The 23,795-nt window shown below is 44.1% G+C and overlaps 1 protein-coding gene and 1 pseudogene across 2 annotated transcripts in view; one reads left to right on the top strand and one right to left on the bottom strand.

Moving 5' to 3' along the window:
* LOC115207651 (DNA polymerase delta catalytic subunit) overlaps positions 1-20,292 on the bottom strand; it is a 34,501-nt gene extending 14,209 nt beyond the window's left edge. Inside the window, exons 1-17 of one of the 2 annotated variants that reach the window (XM_029774968.1) lie at positions 20,127-20,292; positions 16,583-16,774; positions 16,129-16,242; positions 15,576-15,716; positions 15,134-15,259; positions 14,562-14,730; positions 13,619-13,733; positions 13,409-13,538; positions 10,920-11,086; positions 10,712-10,816; positions 8,598-8,738; positions 7,939-8,049; positions 6,510-6,701; positions 6,311-6,399; positions 3,585-3,701; positions 2,009-2,122; positions 1,303-1,450 (exon numbers count right to left, since the gene is read on the bottom strand). In XM_029774968.1, the coding sequence (XP_029630828.1) occupies positions 1,303-1,450; positions 2,009-2,122; positions 3,585-3,701; positions 6,311-6,399; positions 6,510-6,701; positions 7,939-8,049; positions 8,598-8,738; positions 10,712-10,816; positions 10,920-11,086; positions 13,409-13,538; positions 13,619-13,733; positions 14,562-14,730; positions 15,134-15,259; positions 15,576-15,716; positions 16,129-16,242; positions 16,583-16,769 (2,166 nt within the window). In that variant the 5' untranslated portion in view covers positions 16,770-16,774; positions 20,127-20,292. Of the gene's footprint in view, positions 1-1,302; positions 1,451-2,008; positions 2,123-3,584; positions 3,702-6,310; positions 6,400-6,509; positions 6,702-7,938; positions 8,050-8,597; positions 8,739-10,711; positions 10,817-10,919; positions 11,087-13,408; positions 13,539-13,618; positions 13,734-14,561; positions 14,731-15,133; positions 15,260-15,575; positions 15,717-16,128; positions 16,243-16,582; positions 16,775-20,126 lie in introns of those variants that run through there. The other variant, XM_029774959.1, reaches the window with a different exon arrangement.
* On the top strand, positions 20,232-21,237 carry LOC115207660 (basic leucine zipper and W2 domain-containing protein 1-A pseudogene; annotated as a pseudogene).
* Positions 21,238-23,795: the final 2,558 nt, after the last annotated feature.

Genomic DNA, 23,795 nt, shown 5'->3' with positions numbered 1-23,795 from the left:
CCACTAGATGTCAGCGATCTTTATAAAGTTGTTTGAAGTGTCTATGATTAACAGAGACCAAATTAGAATGCAGGGAAGTTGACGTCCCTCGGATGTCGTCACTTCCATTATTCCCTGCACCTGCGCAATCATGAGACGCGAAACATTTTTCAAAAACGTTTTTCTAGACACAGGAGAGGTCGGGTTGAAACATTACTGATGTTTCACGTTAAAAATGGCTCTAAAGATTGATGCTAAACAACGTTTGACATGTTTGAACAAACGTAAATAGATTATTAAAAAAAAAGAAGTAACTTTTCGGCGTGACTTCACACCCCCCCGCGCTACTTTTTAGTAGCCACCGAAGCGCTAACAACATGGAACAACTTGGAGTTATTTGGACATCAATTATGAACTTTGTCAAAAGAAACCACATTTGTTGTGGTCCTGGGATTCCTGGAAGTGCCAATGGATGAAGATAATCAAAGGTAAGGGATTATTGACAATAGTATTATTGATATTACATGGTTACAAGATGATGCTAACCTATATAGCCTAGCCTATTGTTCTTAGTACAGCACCCGTTTTATTGGAACTTGTGATTTCCCAGTAAAGTTATTTTGAAATCTGGCAATACAGTAGCATTTACGAAATGTTAAACTATAATTATTTGAATGACAATATTATAATTTACCAATGTTTTCGAATAGTAATTTTGTAAATTGTAACGTTGTTCACCGGAAGCATTTCAGAGAAGAAAAAAATCTGAATTTCACCGCTACTGTAAAATGCTGTTTTTGGATATAAATATGAACTTGATGGAACAAAAAATGCATGTATTGTATAACATAATGTCCTAGGAGTGTCATCTGATGCAGATTGTCAAAGGTTGGTGCATAATTTTAGCTGGTTTCTGCTTTTGGTGACGCCTGACCTTGAATTGAAAATGGATGTTTGTACTTTTGTGGCTATGTACTGTCCTAACATAATCTAACTTTATGCTTTTGCCGTAAAGCCTCTTTGAAAATCGAACAATGTGGTTAGATTAAGGAGATGTTTATCTTTTAAATGGTGTAAAATAGTTGATTGAGAAATTGAAATGATTAGATTTTTGATGTTTTGAATTTCCAGCCTTGCTAGCAATCCCGTCTCAGGGTTCATTGCTACCCCGTATCCCCAACAGGTTTTAAGACATGGTGTTGGCTGGGTAGGTAAATACAAACAGGACATTGTCTGGATGCCTACAGCTCCACTGGCCTGGGGTCCTTGTCCCAGTTTCCACTTTGAGACACTGTGCTTGAGGAAACTGGGCAGGGTGCTCACCTGTGAAATCTCAAGGCAGGGCAGCTTGCCCACCTGAGCCCCTGTAAAACCATAGACGGAGTTGGCGCTGATTTTCAGAGCGAGCTGTCGGCCGTCAAGGACCTGTTTCTTGAAAGGATCCGTTTCCTTTTTCAGCTCCGCTTTGGCCCTGAAGACATCGCAAGGGGGTCAGAAATCATAACAACCACAACAACTTTCATTTGTAAGCACTGTTCATTCACTGTTTGGGTAAGGTCGGCACGGGCTGACTTGTGTCCAGGATGAATTGGCTCATACACAACTCAGCTTTGGTCATTTGACGGCACAAGAGTTGAATTATCTTTTGTGAGAGTGAAATGGGTTAAGAGCACACGTAAAATGCCAGAAATATACAAGAACCACCTGTCTTCCCCAAGCCATCTTTTGGCCATTATATTTATGTAACCTTTATTTAAGCAGGGAGTCCCCTAGAGAAACAAGTCTATTTGGCAAGGGAGCCCTGCATCTCAAGACCAGCAAGCAATTACACACTAAGTTACAAACAGAAACGGTTCAATCAAGACAGGAAACACAAAGACGCAAACAAACCCAAAATGATAAGAGGAATAGTCTGGATAAAGACAGCCCTCATATACTCTATAGCAGTGTTACTGATCCTAGATCAGATTTAGAAACCTAGGAGATGTGCATAAACCCTCGTTTCAGCTGACTCTGGGTCAGTGCTTACTTCTTTCTGGCAGAGAGCAGGTCCTCCAGGATATCAGGCAGAAGTCCCTTCCTCACCGAGCTCTTAACAAACAGGTCTCCTGTGGGAGTCTTGATGAAGTCCTCTGGGGTCAGACTAAGGAGACAAGACATCCATGTCACTCACAAAATCAACCTAGGTTGACCAATCAAGGATGCAGTCAAAAAACTGGCTGAGGTTTTCACAGCCACCTGTTGCAGAGCCCTGTCGTAGCTAGATTAGAGTTGGAATGAAAACCTACAGGAGGGTATCTCTCCAGGAACAGGGTTGGAGTTAAAACCTACAGGAGGGTTTCTCTCCAGGAACAGGGTTGGAGTTAAAACCTACAGGAGGGTCTCTCTCCAGGAACAGGCTTGGAGTTAAAACCTACAGGAGGGTTTCTCTCCAGGAACAGGGTTGGAGTTAAACCCTACAGGAGGTTAGCTCTCCAGGAACAGGGTTGGAGTTAAAACCTACAGGAGGGTTTCTCTCCAGGAACAGGGTTGGAGTTAAAACCTACAGGAGGGTCTCTCTCCAGGAACAGGCTTGGAGTTAAACCCTACAGGAGGTTAGCTCTCCAGGAACAGGGTTGGAGTTAAAACCTACAGGAGGGTTTCTCTCCAGGAACAGGGTTGGAGTTAAACCCTACAGGAGGGTAGCTCTCCAGGAACAGGGTTGGAGTTAAAACCTACAGGAGGGTTACTCTCCAAGAACAGGGTTGGAGTTAAACCCTACAGGAGGGTTTCTCTCCAGGAACAGGGTTGGAGTTAAACCCTACAGGAGGGTTTCTCTCCAGGAACAGGGTTGGAGTTAAACCCTACAGGAGGTTAGCTCTCCAGGAACAGGGTTGGAGTTAAACCCTACAGGAGGGTTTCTCTCCAGGAACAGGGTTGGAGTTAAACCCTACAGGAGGGTTTTTCTCCAGGAACAGGGTTGGAGTTAAACCCTACAGGAGGTTAGCTCTCCAGGAACAGGGTTGGAGTTAAACCCTACAGGAGGGTTTCTCTCCAGGAACAGGGTTGGAGTTAAACCCTACAGGAGGGTTTCTCTCCAGGAACAGGGTTGGAGTTAAACCCTACAGGAGGGTAACTCTCCAGGAACAGGGTTGGAGTTAAAACCTACAGGAGGTTAGCTCTCCAGGAACAGGGTTGGAGTTAAACCCTACAGGAGGGTAACTCTCCAGGAACAGGGTTGGAGTTAAACCCTACAGGAGGTTAGCTCTCCAGGAACAGGGTTGGAGTTAAACCCTACAGGAGGGTTTCTCTCCAGGAACAGGGTTGGAGTTAAACCCTACAGGAGGTTAGCTCTCCAGGAACAGGGTTGGAGTTAAACCCTACAGGAGGGTATCTCTCCAGGAACAGGGTTGGAGTTAAACCCTACAGGAGGGTAACTCTCCAGGAACAGGGTTGGAGTTAAAACCTACAGGACGGTATCTCTCCAGGAACAGGGTTGGAGTTAAAACCTACAGGAGGTTAGCTCTCCAGGAACAGGGTTGGAGTTAAACCCTACAGGAGGTTAGCTCTCCAGGAACAGGGTTGGAGAGCCCTGGTTAGTGAAACGACACAAGAGTGACTCTCACCCCAGCTTCTCTGCTGAGCCCTTCTGAAGCAGGGTGGTGTAGCAGAGGTTGTGGGCCATCATGATGGAGGGATACAGGGAGGAGAAATCCAGGGTGGCGATGGGAACGCTGTAGTATCTGGAGAACCCAGAGAGAGACAGATAAGTTCAAGTTGATGTTTTTACCCACATAGCAGTAATAGACAGTGAAATACATAAAGGGACCACAATGGAAATAAGTAATTGACTTTACTGTGTTATCGCTGACAGCATGTATGTACTGTGTGGATATTTATTGAACTGTCAAATAAAAATCAAATCAATATTAGATTACATTAATATACAAACAAAACATTCAAGCTAAAATCACAAGTTAAAACCATGCCAGAACACACCCTAAAACACAGAGCAGTGTTACTCACCCTGTCTGTCTCAATGACTGTAACTCCAGTAGTCTTCAGAGCAGTGTTACTCACCCTGTCTCTGTCTCAATGACTGTAACTCCAGTAGTCTTCAGAGCAGTGTTACTCACCCTGTCTGTCTCAATGACTAACTCCAGTAGTCTTCAGAGCAGTGTTACTCACCCTGTCTGTCTCAATGACTAACTCCAGTAGTCTTCAGAGCAGTGTTACTCACCCTGTCTGTGTCTCAATGACTAACTCCAGTAGTCTTCAGAGCAGTGTTACTCACCCTGTCTCTGTCTCAATGACTGTAACTCCAGTAGTCTTCAGAGCAGTGTTACTCACCCTGTCTCTGTCTCAATGACTGTAACTCCAGTAGTCTTCAGAGCAGTGTTACTCACCCTGTCTGTCTCAATGACTAACTCCAGTAGTCTTCAGAGCAGTGTTACTCACCCTGTCTGTGTCTCAATGACTAACTCCAGTAGTCTTCAGAGCAGTGTTACTCACCCTGTCTGTCTCAATGACTGTAACTCCAGTAGTCTTCAGAGCAGTGTAACTCACCCTGTCTGTCTCAATGACTAACTCCAGTAGTCTTCAGAGCAGTGTTACTCACCCTGTCTCTGTCTCAATGACTAACTCCAGTAGTCTTCAGAGCAGTGTAACTCACCCTGTCTGTCTCAATGACTGTAACTCCAGTAGTCTTCAGAGCAGTGTTACTCACCCTGTCTGTCTCAATGACTGTAACTCCAGTAGTCTTCAGAGCAGTGTTACTCACCCTGTCTGTCTCAATGACTAACTCCAGTAGTCTTCAGAGCAGTGTTACTCACCCTGTCTGTGTCTCAATGACTAACTCCAGTAGTCTTCAGAGCAGTGTTACTCACCCTGTCTGTCTCAATGACTGTAACTCCAGTAGTCTTCAGAGCAGTGTAACTCACCCTGTCTGTCTCAATGACTAACTCCAGTAGTCTTCAGAGCAGTGTTACTCACCCTGTCTCTGTCTCAATGACTAACTCCAGTAGTCTTCAGAGCAGTGTAACTCACCCTGTCTGTCTCAATGACTGTAACTCCAGTAGTCTTCAGAGCAGTGTTACTCACCCTGTCTGTCTCAATGACTGTAACTCCAGTAGTCTTCAGAGCAGTGTTACTCACCCTGTCTGTCTCAATGACTAACTCCAGTAGTCTTCAGAGCAGTGTTACTCACCCTGTCTCTGTCTCAATGACTAACTCCAGTAGTCTTCAGAGCAGTGTTACTCACCCTGTCTCTGTCTCAATGACTGTAACTCCAGTAGTCTTCAGAGCAGTGTTACTCACCCTGTCTCTGTCTCAATGACTGTAGCTCCAGTAGTCTTCAGAGCAGTGTTACTCACCCTGTCTCTGTCTCAATGACTGTAACTCCAGTAGTCTTCAGAGCAGTGTTACTCACCCTGTCTGTCTCAATGACTAACTCCAGTAGTCTTCAGAGCAGTGTTACTCACCCTGTCTGTCTCAATGACTGTAACTCCAGTAGTCTTCAGAGCAGTGTTACTCACCCTTTCTCTGGCTCAATGACTGTAACTCCAGTAGTCTTCAGAGCAGTGTTACTCACCCTGTCTGTCTCAATGACTGTAACTCCAGTAGTCTTCAGAGCAGTGTTACTCACCCTTTCTCTGGCTCAATGACTGTAACTCCAGTAGTCTTCAGAGCAGTGTTACTCACCCTGTCTCTGTCTCAATGACTGTAGCTCCAGTAGTCTTCAGAGCAGTGTTACTCACCCTGTCTCTGTCTCAATGACTGTAACTCCAGTAGTCTTCAGAGCAGTGTTACTCACCCTGTCTGTCTCAATGACTAACTCCAGTAGTCTTCAGAGCAGTGTTACTCACCCTGTCTGTCTCAATGACTGTAACTCCAGTAGTCTTCAGAGCAGTGTTACTCACCCTTTCTCTGGCTCAATGACTGTAACTCCAGTAGTCTTCAGAGCAGTGTTACTCACCCTGTCTGTCTCAATGACTGTAACTCCAGTAGTCTTCAGAGCAGTGTTACTCACCCTTTCTCTGGCTCAATGACTGTAACTCCAGTAGTCTTCAGAGCAGTGTTACTCACCCTGTCTCTGTCTCAATGACTAACTCCAGTAGTCTTCAGAGCAGTGTTACTCACCCTGTCTCTGTCTCAATGACTGTAACTCCAGTAGTCTTCAGAGCAGTGTTACTCACCCTGTCTGTCTCAATGACTAACTCCAGTAGTCTTCAGAGCAGTGTTACTCACCCTGTCTCTGTCTCAATGACTAACTCCAGTAGTCTTCAGAGCAGTGTTACTCACCCTGTCTGTCTCAATGACTAACTCCAGTAGTCTTCAGAGCAGTGTTACTCACCCTTTCTCTGGCTCAATGACTGTAGCTCCAGTGTAGTCTTCACCTCCCTCAGGCTTCACCACTGGCATGACCAGCCCCTGTTTCATTGCCTAACACACACACAGATTACATCATTTTCTCGGTCCCAAACATTTAGGTGAGAACGTGTGTTCTAGGAATGTGTATTGAGAGAAAGAGTGTGTGTGTGTGTGTGTCTCACCTGCCGCAGTAGCTGGGACACCACTTTGATCTGCTGGCCTCTGGAGAGCAGGTAGGTGAGGGGAACCCCGGTGACTCTGGCCATCTCCATGTAGTTGATCACACACATCAGCTTCTGCAGCAGACGCAGGGGCAGGTAGGCATCCTTCAGACAGTACACCGCCAGGCGCCTCCGCGTCTGCTCATTACCATTCTGGGATAGAAGGACGACAGGGAGGGAAAGAGAGAAAACATGAATGAGACGCTGTCAGTATCTGGGGGAAAGTCAGGGTACTAATAGGCCTCCACTTGAGTGAGTAATGGAGTGAGAGAAGAGAAAGAGAGCAGAGAGAGAGAGCAGAGAGAGAGAGAGCAGAGAGAGCAGAGAGAGCAGAGAGAGCAGAGAGAGCAGAGAGAGCAGAGAGAGCAGAGAGAGCAGAGAGAGCAGAGAGAGCAGAGAGAGCAGAAAGAGAGCAGAAAGAGAGCAGAAAGAGAGCAGAGAGAGAGAGAGCAGAGAGAGCAGAGAGAGCAGAGAGAGCAGAGAGAGCAGAGAGAGCAGAGAGAAGAGAGAGAGCAGAGAGAAGAGAGAAGAGAGAGAGCAGAAAGAGAGCAGAAAGAGAGAAGAGAGAGAGAGAGAGCAGAGAGAGAGAGCAGAGAGCGAGAGAGAGCAGAGAGCAGAGAGCGAGAGAGAGCAGAGAGCGAGAGAGAGCAGAGAGCGAGAGAGAGCAGAGAGCGAGAGAGAGCAGAGAGCGAGAGAGAGCAGAGAGCGAGAGAGAGCAGAGAGGAGAGAGAGCAGAGAGCGAGAGAGAGCAGAGAGGAGAGAGCGAGAGAGAGCGAGAGAGAGCGAGCAGAGAGCGAGCAGAGAGCGAGCAGAGAGCGAGCAGAGAGCGAGCAGAGAGCGAGCAGAGAGCGAGCAGAGAGCGAGAGCAGAGAGCGCGAGCAGAGAGCGAGCAGAGAGCGAGAGCAGAGAGCGAGAGCAGAGAGCGAGAGCAGAGAGAGAGCGAGAGCAGAGAGAGAGCGAGAGCAGAGAGAGAGCGAGAGCAGAGAGAGAGCGAGAGCAGAGAGAGAGCGAGAGCAGAGAGAGAGCGAGAGCAGAGAGAGAGCGAGAGCAGAGAGAGAGCGAGAGCAGAGAGAGAGCGAGAGCGAGAGCAGAGAGAGAGCGAGAGCAGAGAGGAGAGCGGAGAGCAGAGAGAGAGAGCAGAGAGAGAGAGCAGAGAGAAGAGAGCAGAGAGAGAGAGCAGAGAGAGAGAGCAGAGAGAGAGAGCAGGAGAGAGAGAGCAGAGAGAGAGCAGAGAGAGAGAGCAGAGAGAGAGAGCAGAGAGAGAGAGCAGAGAGAGAGCAGAGAGAGAGCAGAGAGAGAGCAGAGAGAGAGCAGAGAGAGCAGAGAGAGCAGAGAGAGAGCAGAGAGAGAGCAGAGAGAGAGCAGAGAGAGAGCAGAGAGAGAGATGTACCTGCAGATCTGTGATGATAGAATGCTGAACATCCTCTTTCTGTTCTTGCAGGAAGTGGAAGCTGACGGCGTTGAGTGTGTACGAGCGCAGTTTGTAGTCCCTCAGCAGCACCTGAAGGACCCACATGGACAGATCCAGGGTCAGTCAGACAGAACACTCAGGAAAAGTCAGTCAGAACCCTCAGAACAACAGAACAGTCAGTCCTACAGAACAGCCAGTCAGAACAACAGAACTGTCAGTTAGAACAGAACCCTTAGAACAGAACAGTCCGTTTGTAGTCCCTCAGCAGCACCTGAAGAACCCACATGGACAGGTCCAGGGCATAGAGTTACAGGACTCATCTTTGTATGTGTTCCATTATGGAGTCTGTCCATAGGAATCCCCACCCAGTTGACTACTTGGTGGAAGCCCTCAATGCAATGTCCACACAAAAACATGAATCCATGATGAGTCTAACTATGGTCCAGGGTCAGTCAGACAGAACACTCACAATACTGACTCTATCTTGTCTGCTACGTTGGTCTACAGTTGAAAACCTCTACTCCCAGAACCTAGCTGATCTAGTAGCTAGCCAGCACGCAACATATGGTTCTGGGTTCCAACACTGGATGGTATCTTTTCCTATACATAAGGTCAAAGGTCAGCGGCCTGCCAGTTACCTGGAGCAGGTCAAACTGAACTCGTCCCTCCATGTTAAGGATCTTGTTCTCTCTGCGGCCCATCTGTTTGCTCTGGAAGCTGGAGTCTCTCAGGACTGACTTGATGCCCTGTACTCTGCCCAGGTAGGGGAACAGATTGACCTGGAATCAGACATATCAATCAATCAAATGCATTTTATAAAGCGCGTTATACATCATCAGTAGTCAGAGTGCTTTACAGATCCAGCTTAAAACCCCAAAGAGCAAGAGATAGAGGCACAGAGGCACAGAGGCACAGAGGCACAGAGACACAGAGACACAGAGACACAGAGACACAGAGATCACTCCAGATGTCTCTTTCCATTACTTTAATAGAGGGTGGACGTGGGCAGGTAGGAGAGACAGCCACGCTACTCCATCAGCCTTTTAAAGGTCATTGTTTATAAAAACAACATTTTCGTGAATTTTCCAATTATTATTTTGGGGGCCTAATTCACAAATGCATTTCTTAGTGTCAAAGGTTTGTGTGCGAGTTGTTTTTTGGGTCGGACCAAAATCATTGCTGTTTTGGGGATCTCTAGTTTCTTATAGGGCAGCTGTTTAGGCCCCTTACCCTTTTCAATCTTTACTAACGACATGCCGCTGGCTCTGAGTAAATGACTCAACACTACACACGTCAGATACTACAGCAACTGAAATGACTGCAACACTTAACTAAGAGCTGCAGGTAGTTTCAGAATGGGTGGCAAGGAAGAAGTTAGTCCTAAATATTTAACTACAAGCATTGTATTTGGGACTAACCATTCACTAAACCCTAAACCACACCTCGTAATGAATGTGGTAATGAGAAAGTTGAGACTAAACTGCTTGGAGGAACCCTGGATTGTAAACTGTCATGGTCAAAACATATTGATACAACAGTAGCTAAGATGGGGAGAAGTCTGTCCATAATGAAGTGCTGCTCTGCCTTAACAACACCATCAACAAGACAGGTCCTACAGGCCCTAGTTTTGTCGCACCTGGACTACTGTTCAGTCGTGTGGTCAGGTGCCACAAAAAAGGACGTATGAAAATTGCAATTGGCTCAGAACAGGGCAGCACGGCTGGCCCTTGGATGTACACAGAGAGCTAACATTAATGACATGCATGTCAATCTCTCATGGCTCACAAAGAGGAAGAGAGATTGACTTCATCACTACTTGTTTTTGTAATAAGTGTTGACATGCTGAATGTACAGAGGTGTCTGTTTAAAATACTCGTACAAAGCTTGGACACCCATTCATACCTCACAAGACATGCCACCAGAGGTCTCTTCACAGTCCCCAAGTCCAAAACAGACTATGGGAGGCGCACAGTACTACATAGAGCCATGACTACATGGAACTCTATTCCACATCAGGTAACTGATGCAGCAGTAGAATCAGATTTAAAAAGCAGGTAGAAATACATCGGGGACTGTGAAGACATGCGCATACATTGTAATATTGTTGAATGGTGGTATTATACATTCTGTATTGTACATTTTGTATTGTTGATAAGTAGTGGTGTAATAATGTTATATGATGTACTGTTTTATATTTTGTTTTATATGTAAATGTAAGTGGTTTAATGTGTTTGGACCCCAGGAAGAGTAGCTGCTGCCTTGTCCCTAATAAATACAAATAACAGTCACATCTCTAGTATCTTATAACAGCCAGGTACAGCTCCAGCTGTTAGACTGACAGGCAGGTACAGCTCCAGCTGTTAGACTGACAGGCAGGTACAGCTCCAGCTGTTAGACTGACAGGCAGGTACAGCTCCAGCTGTTAGACTGACAGGCAGGTACAGCTCCAGCTGTTAGACTGACAGGCAGGTACAGCTCCAGCTGTTAGACTGACAGGCAGGTACAGCTCCAGCTGTTAGACTGACAGGCAGGTACAGCTCCAGCTGTTAGACTGACAGCCATGTACAGCTCCAGCTGTTAGACTGACAGCCAGGTACAGCTCCAGCTGTTAGACTGACAGGTCCACATACAACAAGGCAATATACAACAAATACTGCATCAACAGACATTGGTCTGGCAGGTTAGACTTAGAATCTGGACGTTCTGATTCCAGAAGTTTCCATAGAACCATGGCCAGTCTGTCTGTACTGACCTTCAGGGTAGCTGCTCTGTTCAGCAGGTAGGGAAGGTCAAAGTTCTGGATGTTGTAGCCAGTGATGATGTCTGCATCCACTGTCCTCACAAACTCAGCCCAGCTCTGCATGGGGAATACAAAGAGCCAATCAGGGGGGAAACCTCCACTGCTACTGGTCTTAAAGCAGCCAAGCTCAACTCCACACAAGTGTGTATGTTTATGTTACCTGTAGTAACTGGCTCTCTTTAGTAAAGCACAGGACCTGGGAGCCCACGATGCTGGAGCAGGACTGGAGGGTGAAGACAGTGCGGATGAAGGGTTCCTTCTCTCCCTGTCGCTGCACCATGGAGGCTATCTGGATCACTGGGTCTTTCTCTGCCTCTGGAAATATCCCTAGAAGAAGACAAGAGAGTCTGACCAACCTTTAGAATAGAGAATACTGTTCTGATCCTAGACATTCAGTTACATAGAAAAGTCTAAATATTCCTCATGTCATGTTAACGGGGAGCTAACATGGCTGTCATAGAATGTTGTAGTGTCATGTAAATGAAGATCTAACATGGCTGTCATAGAATGTTGTAGTGTCATGTAAATGAAGATCTAACATGGCTGTCATAGAATGTTGTAGAGTCATGTAAATGAAGAGTTAACATGGCTATATAGAATGTTGTAGTGTCATGTAAATGAAGAGTTAACATGGCTGTATAGAATGTTGTAGAGTCATGTAAATGAAGAGTTAACATGGCTATATAGAATGTTGTAGTGTCATGTAAATGAAGATCTAACATGGCTGTATAGAATGTTGTAGAGTCATGTAAATGAAGAGTTAACATGGCTGTATAGAATGTTGTAGAGTCATGTAAATGAAGAGTTAACATGGCTGTCATAGAATGTTGTAGTGTCATGTAAATGAAGATCTAACATGGCTGTCATAGAATGTTGTAGTGTCATGTAAATGAAGATCTAACATGGCTGTATAGAATGTTGTAGAGTCATGTAAATGAAGAGTTAACATGGCTATATAGAATGTTGTAGTGTCATGTAAATGAAGAGTTAACATGGCTGTATAGAATGTTGTATTGTCATGTAAATGAAGATCTAACATGGCTGTATAGAATGTTGTAGTGTCATGTAAATGAAGAGTTAACATGGCTATATAGAATGTTGTAGTGTCATGTAAATGAAGAGTTAACATGGCTGTATAGAATGTTGTATTGTCATGTAAATGAAGATCTAACATGGCTGTATAGAATGTTGTAGAGTCATGTAAATGAAGAGTTAACATGGCTGTATAAAATGTTGTAGAGTCATGTAAATGCATCATAATGCAGAAACCTCAAAGTCCCAACTCTCTAAATACATGTCTCTGCTGACAGGAGCCAGAGGACAAGCCAGTAAATACAGTCTCTCCAGTCCACAGACACACAATCAGAGATAAGAAAACTCCCTCCTAACATAAAATGAAGATGACAGTGTCTCTTGGCATTATACATGAAAACCACAATGGCATAATTAGACAACATCACATGACAATGAGACACCAGAGTACAGCACAATCTGCACAATAACTGCAGTCAGACTGCGCAGAATCACTGATCTACAAATCACTTTATATCCCAAATAACTAGAATACTCATTATGTAATCAAGACTAGTGATATAAACCTGGACGTGCCCATATTGACCTCCTCTGACACTGAATACCTGAGTATGTGGTGGTATAGTGCTGGTTTAGAACCCTGACACTGAATAACTGAGTATGTGGTGGTATAGTGCTGGTTTAGAACACTGACACTGAATAACTGAGTATGTGGTGGTATAGTGCTGGTTTAGAACCCTGACACTGAATAACTGAGTATGTGGTGGTATAGTGCTGGTTTAGAACCCTGACACTGAATAACTGAGTATGTGGTGGTATAGTGCTGGTTTAGAACCCTGACACTGAATAACTGAGTATGGGTGGTATAGTGCTGGTTTAGAACCCTGACACTGAATACCTGAGTATGTGGTGGTATAGTGCTGGTTTAGAACCCTGACACTGAATAACTGAGTATGTGGTGGTATAGTGCTGGTTTAGAACCCTGACACTGAATAACTGAGTATGTGGTGGTATAGTGCTGGTTTAGAACCCTGACACTGAATAACTGAGTATGTGGTGGTATAGTGCTGGTTTAGAACCCTGACACTGAATAACTGAGTATGGGTGGTATAGTGCTGGTTTAGAACCCTGACACTGAATAACTGAGTATGGGTGGTATAGTGCTGGTTTAGATCCCTGACACTGAATAACTGAGTATGGGTGGTATAGTGCTGGTTTAGAACCCTGACACTGAATAACTGAGTATGTGGTGGTATAGTGCTGGTTTAGAACCCTGACACTGAATAACTGAGTATGTGGTGGTATAGTGCTGGTTTAGAACCCTGACACTGAATAACTGAGTATGTGGTGGTATAGTGCTGGTTTAGAACCCTGACACTGAATAACTGAGTATGTGGTGGTATAGTGCTGGTTTAGAACCCTGACACTGAATAACTGAGTATGGGTGGTATAGCGCTGGTTTAGAACCCTGATGCTGGTTGGTAATCACTACCGTACACAATTATTAGACAAATACACAGTTGTCAAATGCAGTACAATACAGCACAATACCATACAGTACAATACAACACCGTACAGTACGATAAAGTACAGTACAATGCTGTACAGAGCACAAACCTTTTCTTCCAGCACACTCAATGTCAAAGCTGAGAACCCTGAGAGGAGCGATCCTCTGGTACTCTCCCTCCGCTGGGTGACTGATCAGCTGGGTCCATCCCACATCAACCTCATACTGACACAGAGACACCTAGGAGAGAGGAGGGGGGGTATTGTAAATCTGGAACATCCCCTGGGTGTGTAAAGGCCCAGAGGTCTCTATTCTCTTACCTTGCCTGGGTAGTGAGCGTCCGTCTCCCCCACCTTCCTCTCCTCCCTCACCCGGTACTTCCCTTTGGGCAGCTCAATCCAGCAGCAACCCACCACATCACTGTCCACCATAAACCTAGCACCACGGGAGACAGCGGACCGCATTTATCAACATGTGTACAAATTAATTTGTTCATTCTCATGAAAAACAACTGCTTACTGTGTGAATTTGGTTGGAAATACATTTCTCCCTAAAAGGTCTAAATAATTGGTTTATATAGTTTAACACTGGAAGCCCTGAGGAAGTCATTTTGGCTGCTTATCAATAAAACATGTTCATCTCTTTTTAAAGTCCTGCACAACACTACTTCCTTGACTCATCCTAAATAAGTCTATTTTATTTGTGTTAGAAGCAGTTTCAGGAGGACACGCCATTTTGTTTCACTGAGCGCCATAAAGTGACTTTTTCAAATCCTCCTAGAGTCACACGCAGGTAAGACGTTTTGATTTCTATACCGTATCAGAAAGAGCACATTCGGAGGTGTCCAACACACTTACCATTGTGAATTAACTCTCAAAAATGTAAAGATTAACACTATTTCAAAATAAAACTTTATACAAGAATAAACCCTGTTTTATGCCCTCCACACGTGAACACGCAGCTACAGACGACCTACAGTAACATAAACTAATGACAATGATATTGTGTTCTTTGAAATGAAATGCATTCTGTATTCTAATGTTACTCAAGACCATCATAAACACAACCAAGTGATCATTTTTTCGATGGCATATAGGAACTGTATTTATTAGACTGTCAGAGTGTTGCAGTCTAAATGGCAGCTCGTTGAGGCAGTAAGGGGGGTAAGCGAGGCCCGGCAGTTTAGGGAATGAACTGGGTTAAAATGTCAAGAGAAAACCAGGACTGCTTCTTTTTTTACTTCTCTCTCTCACACACACACACCTGATCTCAAAGTCGATGTTAGCCTCGTAGGAAGAGAAGCTCTGAATGGGGAAAGGTCCAAACTTAAATCCCTGTTCCAGGAGCCTCTTCGCCGGGGCAATCAGACGAGGCATTGCCATGGTGATGCGCAGGAAGTCCACAATCCGTTTCCCATGGTAACCATACATACCTGGAGGAGAGATGGGGAGGAAGTTATCAACTACATTGTCAGCCTAGTCAACACCACAGCACTACAAGCTACCACACACACACACAACCAAAAACAACAGCTCAACTGTTAACACACAGGATACTCCTCTGCATCCTTGGTAAAAGGAGGTCATTAAGGACTGATAGAGCGTCTTCACTTCTTCATTCAACCAATTCAAATGCTCTTTTCTTTGCTACCTGTCCAGAAAATGTCCATGTTACCATTCTGAACTTTCCTTTGCCTCAAATGACTACTGGAATGCAACCTAAGTGTATCCAGGAGTCAGCAGTCCCACCACTAGCCTAGCCTATTGGAACGCACCCTAAGTGTATCCAGGAGTCAGCAGTCCCACCACTAGACCAGACATGGGCACTATACCTACTTTCTTTGCGTGTGATGTCCACCGCCAGCACAGTGACCGACATGTTGTCCTTGTTGGAGCGCATGTCCTTCAGCACAGCAGAGTTAAGCTCCCTTTTGAACTCACTCAGGTGATCGCTGGTGAACCCTGAGACAGAGAGAGGAAGGGAAGGGGAAAGTGAGAGAGAAAAGGGGTGGATGAATTTGATATTGTTACTCCATTCCACCGACTCGGTGGACAATAGCCCTTATTTTCATGTTGTTTGTGTTTGGCCATCAGATTGAGTGCTAAATAATAATGTAACCTTCTGCTTCTTAAAGTGATCACGACATTACTACTGTGACGCCTAGAAAACACGTATCTCACACGTTCATGCAACGCTTAGCTCACACTAATAGGTCTGATATATAGAGTAATGTTGTGTATCATTATATTATATTATTCATTTCCAGAGAAAACTCACCATTGGGGGCAGGGATGTAGAAATAGGGGGCAAAGCCGTGCACGTGGCAGCACACACTGTTCCCGCTGTCAGTCACCCCGAACATGCGGATTATTGGTACATTCCCCTGAGACTGACCTGGCATGCCAGCCACAGCAGCCCCTGTTGAACAGACCATCAAACAGTTTAGGTAGGTGTCGTGACCTTTAAAAGTCTATAGCAGCCTAAATATGCTTCAACGAAAACTAACATGTTGGTCCCATGGACTGTCAGGCATTGCCTTTATATATCCATCTATTTTTTTTTTTACATTTTTACATTTTAGTCATTTAGCAGACGCTCTTATCCAGAGCGACTTACAGTAGTGAATGCATACATACATTTCAATTCATTTCATACATTTTTTTATTTATTTTTTCTCGTACTGGCCCACCGTGGGAATCGAACCCACAACCCTGGCGTTGCAAACACCATGCTCTACCAACTGAGCCTCTATGATCTTGAGAGTGGTTACATTTCTCCAGCCTCATCCCTGAGCTTTACTGCAACTGAAGTTGACTGTGACATAGCTTACCTAAATAGTAGTCGAGGTCGATCTGTTGGAAGACCAGGGTGTCAGAGTCCGGGTTAAGAGGGGCGGCCTGCGGCCGACGCCATCGGGGGTTGAGGTCAGCAGAGAACAGCTCACCTGCAACCGGGTCAAGGGTCACATGTAGAAGACAGGAGATTGGTCAGTCAGTGTGATGTTAAAGAGGCAGGTTGGTGAAAAATGAATGAAACTCTCCACCACCAATGTCAAATGGTAGCCTGGGTACCAGTGTGTTGAGTTATCATTCCACTCCCTGTCATGCTAAACATGTAGTAGGCCTACATGGAGTGGAATGATGGTTTTAAACAGGTTCTGGATTTCAGGCTAGTCAAATGGCAGAAATCCTAAACATTTCAGTCATTCCAGACAATAGGAATCCCTGGTAAGACTAAAGCCTGCACAATGCACATCAACATGCGCTCTCCTCTCATCCTCTCACCAACAGGGATGACGTCATGCCCTGCCTGTCCTTCCCTCTCCTCCGCCTCCATATCGGCTTCTTCGAACAGGGCGAGTTCCTCCTCGAAGATCGACGGGCTGTCTTCCCAATCCCCAGCAGTTTTGCCACGCTTGGCCTGGGACGCCCCGCCCCTCGGCGGACCGCTATTCCGCCTTTTAGCATCCATGTGTCCTACAGGAGACATCAATGGACCAACGATTAGTACTTTACACACCTTGCAAGCATTTGTATCTGTCACGTGTGAATGTTTCTATATTTAGTATTATATCAATATATTTAGTATTATATCTATATATTTAGTATTATATCTATATATTTATCTTATCTGATTTGCTACAAACTTATGTTCCTTCTGGAAAAATGAAGTAATTCTAGTGTATTCAACCAAATAGGCTCCAACTGGTTCAGCTGGTAGAGCATGGCGCTGGCACCATCAGGTCGTGGGTTTGATTACCGCTATGGCCATCCATAAAAAAAAATGGACCCAAAACCGTGAGTCACTTTGGAGAAAAACATTAGTTAAAACGCATGTATATTATATAGCCAGGCCTATTTCATTCTGATTGATATAATTCACTGTCATCTGGCCACTTTGATTATACTGTTGAAGTTGGAAGTTTACATACACCTTAGCCAAATACATTTAAACTCAGTTTTTCACAATTCATGACATTTAATCCTCGTAAACAATCCCTGTTTTAGGTCAGTTAGGATGACCACTTCATTTTAAGAATGTGAAATGTCAGAATAATAGTAGAGAGAATGATTTCAGCTTTTATTTATTTCATCACATTCCCAGTGGGTCAGAAGTTTACATACACTCAATTAGTATTTGGTAGCATTGACTTTAAATTGTTTAACATGGGTCAAACGTTTCAGGTAGCGTTCCACAAGCTTCCCACAATAAGTTGGATGAATTTTGGTCCATTCCTCCTGACAGAGCTAGTGTAACTGAATCAGGTTTGTAGGCCTCCTTGCTTGCACACACTTTTTCAGTTCTGCCCACAAATTTTCTATATGATTGAGGTCAGGGATTTGTGATGGCCACTCCCAATACCTCGACTTTGTCGTCCTTAAGCCATTTTGCCACAACTTTGGAAGTATGCTTGGGGTCATTGTCCATTTGGAAGACCCATTGCGACCAAGCTTTAACTTCCTGACTGATGTTTTGAGATGTTGCTTCAATATATTCACATCACTTTCCTGTCGCATGATGCCATCTATTTTGGGAAGTGCACCAGTCCCTCCTGCAGCAAAGCACCCCCACAACATAATGCTGCCACCCCCGTGCTTCACGGTTGGGAGGGTGTTCTTCGGCTTGAAAGCCTCCCCCTTATTCCTCCAAACATAACGATGGTCATTATTGTCAAACAGTTCTATTTCTGTTTCAGATTATGAGCAGCCTTTCAGATTGTCAATATAGGACACATTTTACTGTGTAATATAGATACTTTTGTACCCGTTTCCTCTAGCATCTTCACAAGGTCCTTTGCTGTTGTTCTGATTGATTTGTACTTTTCGCACCAAAATACGTTCATCTCTAGGAGACAGAACGCGTCTCCTTCCTGAGCGGTATGAAGGCTGCGTGGTCCCATGGTGTTTATACTTGCATACTATTGTTTGTACAGGTGAACGTGGTACCTTCAGGCATTTGGAATTTGCTCCCAAGGATGAACCAGACTTGTGGAGGTCTACAATTTTTTCTGAGGTCTTGGCTGATTACTTTTGATTTTCCCATGTCTTCAAGCAAAGGGGCACTGAGTTTGAAGGTAGGCCTTGAAATACATCCACAGGTAAACCTCCAATTGACTTAGATGATGTCAAGTAGCCTATCAGAAGCTTCTAAAGCCATGACATCACTTTTCTGGAATTTTCTAAGCTGTTTAAAGGCACAGTCATCTTAGTGTATGTAAACTCCTGACCCACTGGAATTGTGATACAGTGAATTATTAGTGAAATAATCTGTATGTATCAATTGTTGGAAAAATTACTTGTCATGCACAAAGTAGATGTCCTAACCGACTTGCCAAACTATAGTTTGTTAACAAGAAATTTGTGGAGTGGTTGAAAAACGAGTTTTAATGACTCCAACCTAAGTGAATGTAAACTTCCGACTTCAACTGTAGCTGATGTAGCTATGGTGAGCTTTCTAGCGCAGTGGCTGCCTGGGCATCAGTCGGGTGGACAGTGAAGGTTGTTGTGTTAGCTTGCTAGCCAGCTACCCTCATAAAATTCAATATTTAGGCCACTTCATTTCAATGCCCAATGATTCTTGAAATGCCTCATGAGTTTAGTAGAACGGTCTTACCCCACCATAATCCAAAATATAAGGTTGTTACAATGTCTTTGTAAACAATGTAGCTATAGCTTCAAAATATGTGCCAAACTAGCTATCACTCTGATCTCATGTAGACTGGGACTTGTTAGGTTCATAGCTCCATCTATGAAGTTGAGTGTTACCTAACTAGCTCCCTCATTTTTACAAAGTTACCTACATGTATCCAGCCCTGGCTATTCCTGTGAACTAACTACAGTGGTGGAGAAAGTACAACATGTTTATACTAGAGTAAAAGTAAAGATACCTTAAATGAAAATGACTCATAAGTCACCCAGTAAAATACTACTTGAGTAAAAGTCAGAGTATTTGGTTTAAATATACTTAAATATCAAAATCAAATGTAATTGATCAAATGTACTTATCAAAAGTAAAAATCATTTAAAATGTCTAATATTAAGCAAACCAGACGACACGGTGTTCTTGTTTTTTAATTTACGGATAGCCAGGGGCACAGTTCAACACTCAGACATAATTTACAAACGAAGCATTTGTGTTTAGTGAGTCCTCCAGATCAGAGGCAGTAGCAGCAGGGATGTTTGCTTGATAAGTGCGTGAATTTGACAATTTTCCCGTCCTGCTAAACATTCAAAATGTAACGAGTACTTTTGGGTGTCAGGGAAAATGTATGAAGTAAAAAGCACAATATTTTTTAAGGAATGTAGTGGAGTAAAAGGTGTCAAATATAAATAACCAAACAACCCAACTTAAGAGGTACTTAAAGTATTTTACACCGCTAACTATAGGAAACCAAGTGGCAGGGCTGTAGTTTGGCTGAAACACGAATGAAGGACTGTGCCTTTAACAGCTAACGTTAACTAGCTACAATAACCGAATCCAAATATCACTTTCCAACTTCATAGCTAGCTATCCGCTGATGAAGTTGAGACACTGGTAACATTTAGAAGACGAGCAGACATCATTAGTAAGTAGCTATCAATATTAATAGTTACAAGTCGCCGTTGAAGTGTTTATTTGCTACAATGTGAACTTCTCAACGTCGTAGAACAACAACACGCATGCAAGTTAGCTATAGCTAACTAGCTAGCCCTGTTAAATTGTAAATAGCTAGTTACAAAGAATCAAATGGGTATATAAATGAATCATCATCCGCATATATTTGGCAATCGGACACATGTGACATGGTTAGCTAGCTCTCGCTACTTGGTAATAAAATGTTGTAGCTACCTTTGTTCAATGTGGTGACTTCGATCAGATCCTACTTGACAACAACTCCCGCCACTTGTGCGTTTAATATGTGAACTTTCACCCGGAAAGAGCGGAGGATTTCAACAGCGCATGTGGTGATTGGTCTGAGCGCAACAAGCTGGCCATGTTGACTGGCATCCTGCTGGCCAATGGCAACATCTCAGCCTCTATCCTCAACAGGCTCTACAATGAGAACCTCGTCAAAGAAGGTGTCTCTGCAGCCATTGCTGTGAAACTTTTCAAATCCTGGATCCATGAGAAGGATATCAACTCTGTGGCAGGAAGTCTCCGGAAGGTCTGCATGGATAACAGACTTTTGGAGCTGTTCCCTGCCAACAAGCTGAGCTGTGAGCATTTCTCTAAGTACTTCACAGACGCCGGTCTCAAAGAGCTGTCGGACTTTGCCTGGAACCAGCAGGCCATAGGGTCCCGTAAGGAGCTTCAGAAGGATCTCCAGGAACAAATGGAATGCGGGGACCCTTCCAAAGACATCATTGCCTCAGCCAGGGAGGAGATGAAGAAGAACAACATCTCAGAGCAGACCATGATTGGCAATACAGCCCCTTGCTGAAGGCTTTCACATCCCAGGGAGCTTCTGAGATCCTGCTGCTCGTGAAGATGCAGTACTGCTACGACAACATCCACTTCATGAACTCCTTCCAGAAGATCGCGGTGCTGCTCTACAAAGCGGATGTTTTGAGTAAGGAGGCCATTCTTAAGTGGTACACAGAGGCCCACGTTGCCAAAGGAAGGAGTGTGTTCCTGGAACAGATGAAAACATTTGTGGAGTGGCTCAAGAACGCAGAGGAAGAATCTGAGTCCGAGGAGGACGAGGCTGCTGACTAACGGACGGAGGAGGACGAGGCTGCTGACAAACGGACCAAGGCGTGTCATTTTAAAACAATTTTTTTATAAAGTACAGTAGCACCAGGAGCAGTAGAATGTTCTGTTACAGAAGTGCTTGTCTCCCCCCTTTTCTTTTTTCTACCTCCTCCACTCCAACTATAATGTATAGATGTAAGGGCTTTTACATTCTGTTCATTTTAAAACTAATAAAGTTTACACTTGTGGATAGCATGAATCATGAATAGTCTCCCTTGAAATTCTTAACGATTCCTCATTTGAAGGGAAAGACATGTTGCCACATTTAACCCCCTAAGGTTGATGTCTGCGCCCCTGCGGAAATGTAATTGGCATATTAATAAAAAATCCCCATAAAAATCTGTCAGTTTAAGCTAGGGGGGCTCTATCTGTTCCGTGTAGTGAATCTGTTATTCAATGCGTTTGTATGAGCTAATGGCAGTAAGGTAAAATTTTAATGTTTCATTAAATCATTTTACAAAAATAATAATAATAATAAATAAATAAAAACGTGGTGAGTGGTCAAAAGAGCGGAAACCCGTGGGTGAAAAAAGGGATGGAGGCAGCGGCCATATTTAGCGTGGCTCAGAGACTGAAAACTCTGTGTGAGCTGTGTTAGATTGCTATCATAACAATATGTTTACATTGTGGTGACACTCAATTTGAAGTCTAATCACAGAAAATATAATATTTTAATATGTATTTTAAAGATGTATAAAACACTTATATTGTATCTCTATGAGCTAATAACCTAACACAATAGATGAAATAGATATTTATTCCAATTATTATATTATATTGTTAACAAGCAATGTGGTTCACTGTAATGTATTTATCGTTATGGGTTACTAAAGGGCTAAGCATACCTCTTAAGCTGTCTGTCTCCTCCTGTAATGTATTTATCGTTATGGGTTACTAAAGGGCTAAGCATACCTCTTAAGCTGTCTGTCTCCTCCTGACTGGTGGTTCTTTTTTTTAAAGAAACGAAATATTCTTTATTTTTCTCTGCATCTCTGATCAAATCTGGGTTAAAGAGTTCAAGGAATTTGAGTCTTATTCAATACATTTAGTTATTACTTGATTTTCTAAACCAACCTTGCCTATTCTAACTTGATTGATATCCTGAAATGTCTTCTTGGTTGCTGCTTTTAGCAACGCTAGCATTTACACAATTGCGTTGCTGGGAATTAGCTTGCAAAAAAACGTAATAATCTGCCAGAAGCCAAAAGTTTAATAAAATTACATTTCAACTTATTTTGTTGATTGTCTGTACGCTTGGTCTTTATGCAGGGGAGATTTGAGAGAGAAAAAACATCTAATCAAATCAAATTTTATAATTCACATGCACATGCACCGAATACAACAGGTGTTCACCTTACAGTGAAATGCTTACTTACAAGCCCCTAACCAACAATGCAGTTTTAAAAAATACAGATAAAAATAAGAAATAAAAGTAACAAGTAATTAAAGAGCAGCAGTAAAACAACAATAGCGAGACTATATACAGGGGGGTACCGGTACAGAGTCAACGTGCGGGGGCACCAGTTAGTTGAGGTAATATGTACATGTAGGTAGAATTATTAAAGTGAATATGCATAGATGATAACAACAGAGAGTAGCAGTAGAGTAAAAGGGGGGGGGGTGCAAATAGTCTGGGTAGCCATTTGATTAGATGTTCAGGAGTCTTATGGCTTGGGGGTAGAAGCTGTTAAGAAGCCTCTTGGACCTAGACTTGGCGCTCCAATACCACTTGCCATGCGGTAGCAGAGTAAACAGTCTATGACTAGGGTGGCTGGAGTCTTGACAATTTTTGGGCCTTCCTCTGACACCGCCTGGTATAGAGGTCCTGGATGGCAGGAAGCTTGGCCCCAGTGATGTACTGGGCCGTTCGCACTACCTTCTGTAGTGCCTTGCGGTCGGAGGCCGAGCAATTGCCATACCAGGCAGTGATGCAACCAGTCAAGATGCTCTCGATGGTGCAGCTGTAAAACCTTTTGAGGATCTGAGGACCCATGCCAAATGTTTTCAGTCTCTTGAGGGGGATTAGGTTTTGTCGTGCCCTCTTCACGACTGTCTTGGTGTGCTTGGACCATGTTAGTTTGTTGGTGATGTGGACACCAAGGAACTTGAAGCTCTCAACCTGCTCCACTGCAGCCCCGTCGATGAGAATGGGGGCGTGCTCGGTCATCTTTTTCCTGTAGTCCACGATCAGCTCTTTTGTCTTGATCACGTTGAGGGAGAGGTTGTTGTCCTGGCACCACACGGCCAGGTCTCTGACCTCCTCCCTAAAGGCTGTCTCGTCGTTGTCGGTGATCAGGCCTACCACTGTTGTGTCATCGACAAACTTAATGATGGTGTTGGAGTCGTACCTAGCCGTGCAGTCATAAGTGAACAGGGAGTACAGGAGGGGACTGAGCATGCAGCCCTGAGGGGCCCCTGTGTTGAGGATCAGTGTGGCGGATGTGTTGTTACCTACCCTTACCACCTGTGGGCGGTCCGTCAGGAAGTCCAGGATCCAGTTGCAGAGGGAGGTGTTTAGTCCCAGAGTCCTTAGCTTATTGATGAGCTTTGAGGGCACTATGGTGTTGAACGCTGAGCTGTAGTCAATGAATAGCAATCTCACATAGGTGTTCTTTTTGTCCAGGCGGGAAAGGGCAGTGTGGAGTGCAATAGAGATTGCATCAGTGGAACTTATAATTAAACAGACTTTCCAAACGTGGGTCTGTTGTAGACCCATGCAGTTCCTCAGCGAAGTCAGTTCCTTTCAGCTTTCCTCATTTCAAAATA

Source organism: Salmo trutta, chromosome 1 (genome assembly GCF_901001165.1).
Source record: "Salmo trutta chromosome 1, fSalTru1.1, whole genome shotgun sequence".
Lineage (NCBI taxonomy): Eukaryota > Metazoa > Chordata > Actinopteri > Salmoniformes > Salmonidae > Salmo > Salmo trutta.
This window is presented reverse-complemented; position numbering and strand designations above follow the sequence as displayed.